Raw genomic sequence first — 4,133 nt, forward strand, 5'->3', positions numbered from 1 at the left:
ATGCCGGCCAGACACGCCACCCAGCCCAGAAAGGATGTGTGCCCGCGGGCAGCGGGAGAAGGGCTGGCATCAGGGACTCGGATCGTCCCAGGGTGAGCGTGTGGTCCACCTGCTCTTCCCAACTGTTCCCAGAGCCGAGCGCCTAGAAAGCCAGGTCACCACAACAACTGTCCGGAGGCAGAAGAACCCTGACCCAGCAAGACGGTGGCAGCCACGTCCTGGGCGTGGGCTTCCAGCGTCTGACGCTAAAAAGCTGTGAAAAACCTCAAACCACCCTCACGGAACCGTCTTCTTGCTGAGTTGAGAAGAAGCATCACCGTCTGAATTCGGAGGAAGCCGGTCTAGCCAATAACGCTGCCCCTCACCACCCCCACCCCCCAGCCCGCAATAGGCGTGATGTCCATCCAGCCTTTGGGTCCCAGAGGGCTTAGGTCATATTTTGTCACCATCATCACCACCAGTTCATTGTCCAGCCCCTCGGGCCACTGACATCGCCCTGATTTCTGCGTCCCAAGGACCCCCTGTTCCGCTGAAGTTGCTGAGGGTCTGACAGCATCTTCAGGGACATGTCGACCTTTCCGAGGGGCACCTGTCAGATCAGCAGAAATTCCAGGGCTGGATTTCCTTTTGTTTCAGCATGTTAATAATATTGTCTGTGTCTGTGTGTTGGTCTTGTTCAGTTACTAAGTCGTGTCTGACTCTTTGCGCCCCCATGGATTGCAGCATGCCAGGCTTCCCTGTCCTTCACCACCTCCTGGAGCTTGCTCAAACGCATGTCGATCGAGTCGGTGATGCCATCCAACCATCTCCTCCTCTGTAGTCCCCTTCTCCTCCCGCTTTCAATCTTTCCCACCATCAGAGTCTTTCCCAAAGAGTCAGCTCTTCACATCAGCTGGCCAGAGTATGACATCTCTTTTCTTGAACTTATTTTAAAACACCCACACTGAAGTCATGGGGTTTGCTGGACATCGAAAGACGAAGACATTGATTTATTGTTTTTTTCCCAGTGTCTGCTGTGTCTTGGAAACCTGTGTTTCTGTAATTTCAGTGACATTTCTCAGTGCCGTTAAAAAGCCTCTAGAGCAGGAATGCATGTAAATGAACAAACTGCATGGGAGTTCCTGAGGGGGATGGAATGTGTCGGAACACAGCTGTGGGAGTCTCAGATAAACCCCAAACGCCGGGCTGGTGTGTTAATTCCTGCCGCTCGCCCCTGGCCACATCCCTGCCTCGGGTGGGGTGAGGGGGGAAGGGGATGAGATTGGGACACAGATCCATCCTTGGAGAAACAGCGACGACGGTTCTTTGTGGGGCCAGTGGGTGCCTGTGACATTGTGTGTTCACCCAACATGGAAGGATGGAATGACTGCTTAGGGTTTCAATGCTATGGTGACAACTGCTCTTTAAATCTAGAACTTCTTCAAAATAAACCATCTATTTTTTTTTTTTTTTTCCCAAGCAAGATGTTTGGCTTGTGTGTTGAACAGAACAGGCATCTTCGGGGGCTGCTGATGGAGTCTAGGGGGCAATTTAACCCAGCGAAGGAGACTTTATCCTAACTCCACACGGGGGTCATGCGTGCTAAGTTGCTCAGCTGTGTCTGACTCTTTGCGACCCCAGGGACTGTAGCCCACCAGGCTTCTCCGACCATGGGATTCTCCAGGCAAGAATACTGGAGTGGGTTGCCATGTCCTCCTCCAGGGGATCTTCCCGACCCAGGGATTGAACCCAGGTCTCCCACGTTGCTGGCAGATTCTTTACCGTCTGAACCACCAGGGAAGCCCAATATATAGCATACTCCATGATATACCATATATATATAGAGGTTTCCGTGGAGGCGCAGTGGTAAAGAATCTGCCTGCAAGGCAGGAGATCCGGGTTCTTATATACAGTCACATGAACACAAAGATATGTATTAGTTTAAATATAGGTGGTATGAATTAGTCAGGGGTTATTTTGCTTCTCGGCACTGGGGGCAGGGGCTGCCCCTGGAGGGTGGTGGGGGGAGACCAGAGCTGCTCCACACCCCACAGGGCCCAGGACGCCCCACACCAGAGACTCGTCCAGCCCCAGACAGCGGTAGGGCAGAGACCCCGAGCAGGCATGACACTTACCTGCTTATCTGTCATCTCTCCTCATCCATCTATGTATCCATCCATCCGTCAGTCAGATCTGTTGGTTTCTATAGTGTAATGTGCCTCATCTGTCCATCTAGCACTTTTCTAACACCTACTTATCTGTCTACATCAATGTATATGTATCCATCCATTCAACAGTGCAACCATCCATTATAGCTATCAATCATCCTATCTATCTATCCATCCATCCGTTTTATCTATCATCTATCTATTTACCTATCCATCCATGCATCTATATCTGGCAATCATCTATTCACTTTATCCATCCATTATATCTATCATCTATCTATTTATCTATCTATCCACGCATCATATCTATTGATCCATTCAGCCATCATATCTATGATCTATTTATCTGTCCATCCGTCATATCTATCTACCTAACCATCCATCCTATCTAACTATCCTACCTAACCATCATATCTATCATCTATCACATCCATCTATCCATCCATCCATCCATCCATCCATCATACCCATCCACGCATTCATCCGTCCATCACATCTATCCGCTGGTCCATCATATCTATCAAATATTTATCTATCCATCCATCCATCCATCCATCCATCCATCCATCCATCATACCCATCCACGCATTCATCCGTCCATCACATCTATCCGCTGGTCCATCATATCTATCATCTATTTATCTATCCATCCATCCATCCATCCACCCAGCCATCCGTCCATCATGTCTATCCGCCCGTCCATCACCCACCTCTCCAGCCCTGTCTAGCCGGGGCGCACAGTGAGGGCTGACTCGGTCCCCCAGTGAACGGGGCGCCTGCGGACGGCCGGGTTGTCACCATTAGTGGGCAGCTATTGCCATCTAGTGGACACAGACCAGAGCCGCTACTGAACGCGCTGCAGCCGCCCAGGGCAGCCCCACGAAAATGAATGATCCGGCCCCTAGCTTCAGCAGTGCTTAGGCTGCCGAAGTGCCCGCACCCCCAACGCAGGCCGGGGACCTGCGCACACCCCCACTGCATTCCGGGGGCCACCATCTGCACAGACCACCGCGCCCCGAAAAACCCCATCTCCACACACCAGCACTGCATTCCGGGGACCCCCGTCTCCGCCCCCATCGAGTCCCGGGGACGCCATCTCCCCTCCATCGAGCCCTGGGGACCCCCTACCTCCTCTCCATCAAGTCCTGGGGACCCCATCTCCCCTCCATCAAGCCCCAGGGACCCCCGTCTCCCCTCCATTAAGTCTCGGGGACCGCCATCTCCGCCCCCATGAAGCCCCGGGAACTCCATCTCCCCTCCATCAAATCCCGGGGACTCCCGTCTTCCCTCCATCGAGCCCCGGGGATCCCATCTCCCCTCCATCGAGCCCCGGGGACCCCCACCTCACCCCCATCGAGTCGCGGGGACCCCATCTCCCCTCCATCAAGCCCCGGGCCGCCCCCCATCAAGCCCCGGAAGCCCCGTTTCCGCCCCCATCAAGCTCCGAGGACACCATCAAGCCCCGGGGACCCTCATCTCTGCGCTCCCAAGATGCCTTGCGGGCTCCGGGCCCCGCCCTCTGCCTGGGTCTGGTAAGAATCCCCAGCTGCCGGGGGCGGGGCTTCGAGGGTGGGCGGGGCTTCGCTCGCGGCCGGCCCGGAAGCGCCGCCGGAGCCCCACCAGGCTCGGGTGAGGGCGGGGCCAGGGGCGGAGGGGCCGGCCTGGGACGAGATTTCATTGGTGCTGAGGCCGGGCCGTGGGCGGGCCGAGGCGGGGCTTCGTTGGTGGTGAGGCCTGTGCGAGGGCTTCATTGGTGGTGAGGCCCGGCCGTGGGCGGGCCTGGGTCGGGGCTTCTGTGGTGGCGAGGCTTGGGCGAGGCTCAAAGGGCATGGGCGGGGCTTAATAGTGGGCAGGGCCCTGGGGCGGGGCCCGTGCGGGCCGAGACGGGGCTTCATTGGTGGGGAGGTCTGGGGCGGGGCCTGTGCGGGCCGAGGCGGGGTTTCATTGGAGAGGAGGCCCGAGCGTGGCTCCAGCGGCCGAAGGCCG

At 56.0% G+C, this 4,133-nt stretch overlaps 1 protein-coding gene across 1 annotated transcript; it reads left to right on the top strand.

Annotated features, from left to right (window-relative positions):
• Positions 1 to 3,907, top strand: LOC122690617 (basic salivary proline-rich protein 1-like). Its single transcript, XM_043897498.1, has 3 exons — positions 1 to 92; positions 2,034 to 2,079; positions 3,053 to 3,907. Exons 1-3 carry the CDS (start codon positions 1 to 3, stop codon positions 3,905 to 3,907), a joined length of 993 nt encoding a protein of 330 aa, XP_043753433.1.
• Positions 3,908 to 4,133: the final 226 nt, after the last annotated feature.

The sequence above is a fragment of the Cervus elaphus genome, chromosome X (assembly GCF_910594005.1).
Source record: "Cervus elaphus chromosome X, mCerEla1.1, whole genome shotgun sequence".
In the NCBI taxonomy this organism is placed as follows: domain Eukaryota; kingdom Metazoa; phylum Chordata; class Mammalia; order Artiodactyla; family Cervidae; genus Cervus; species Cervus elaphus.

Bases quoted from the DNA above. Each gene is read 5' to 3' on its own strand.
- LOC122690617 (XM_043897498.1), top strand. From the start codon at position 1: ATGCCGGCCAGACACGCCACCCAGCCCAGAAAGGATGTGTGCCCGCGG. The intron at 93-2,033 runs GTGAGCGTGTGG...CACACCCCACAG, and splicing joins GGGACTCGGATCGTCCCAGG to GGCCCAGGACGCCCCACACC. The intron at 2,080-3,052 runs GTAGGGCAGAGA...TCCGGCCCCTAG, and splicing joins TCGTCCAGCCCCAGACAGCG to CTTCAGCAGTGCTTAGGCTG.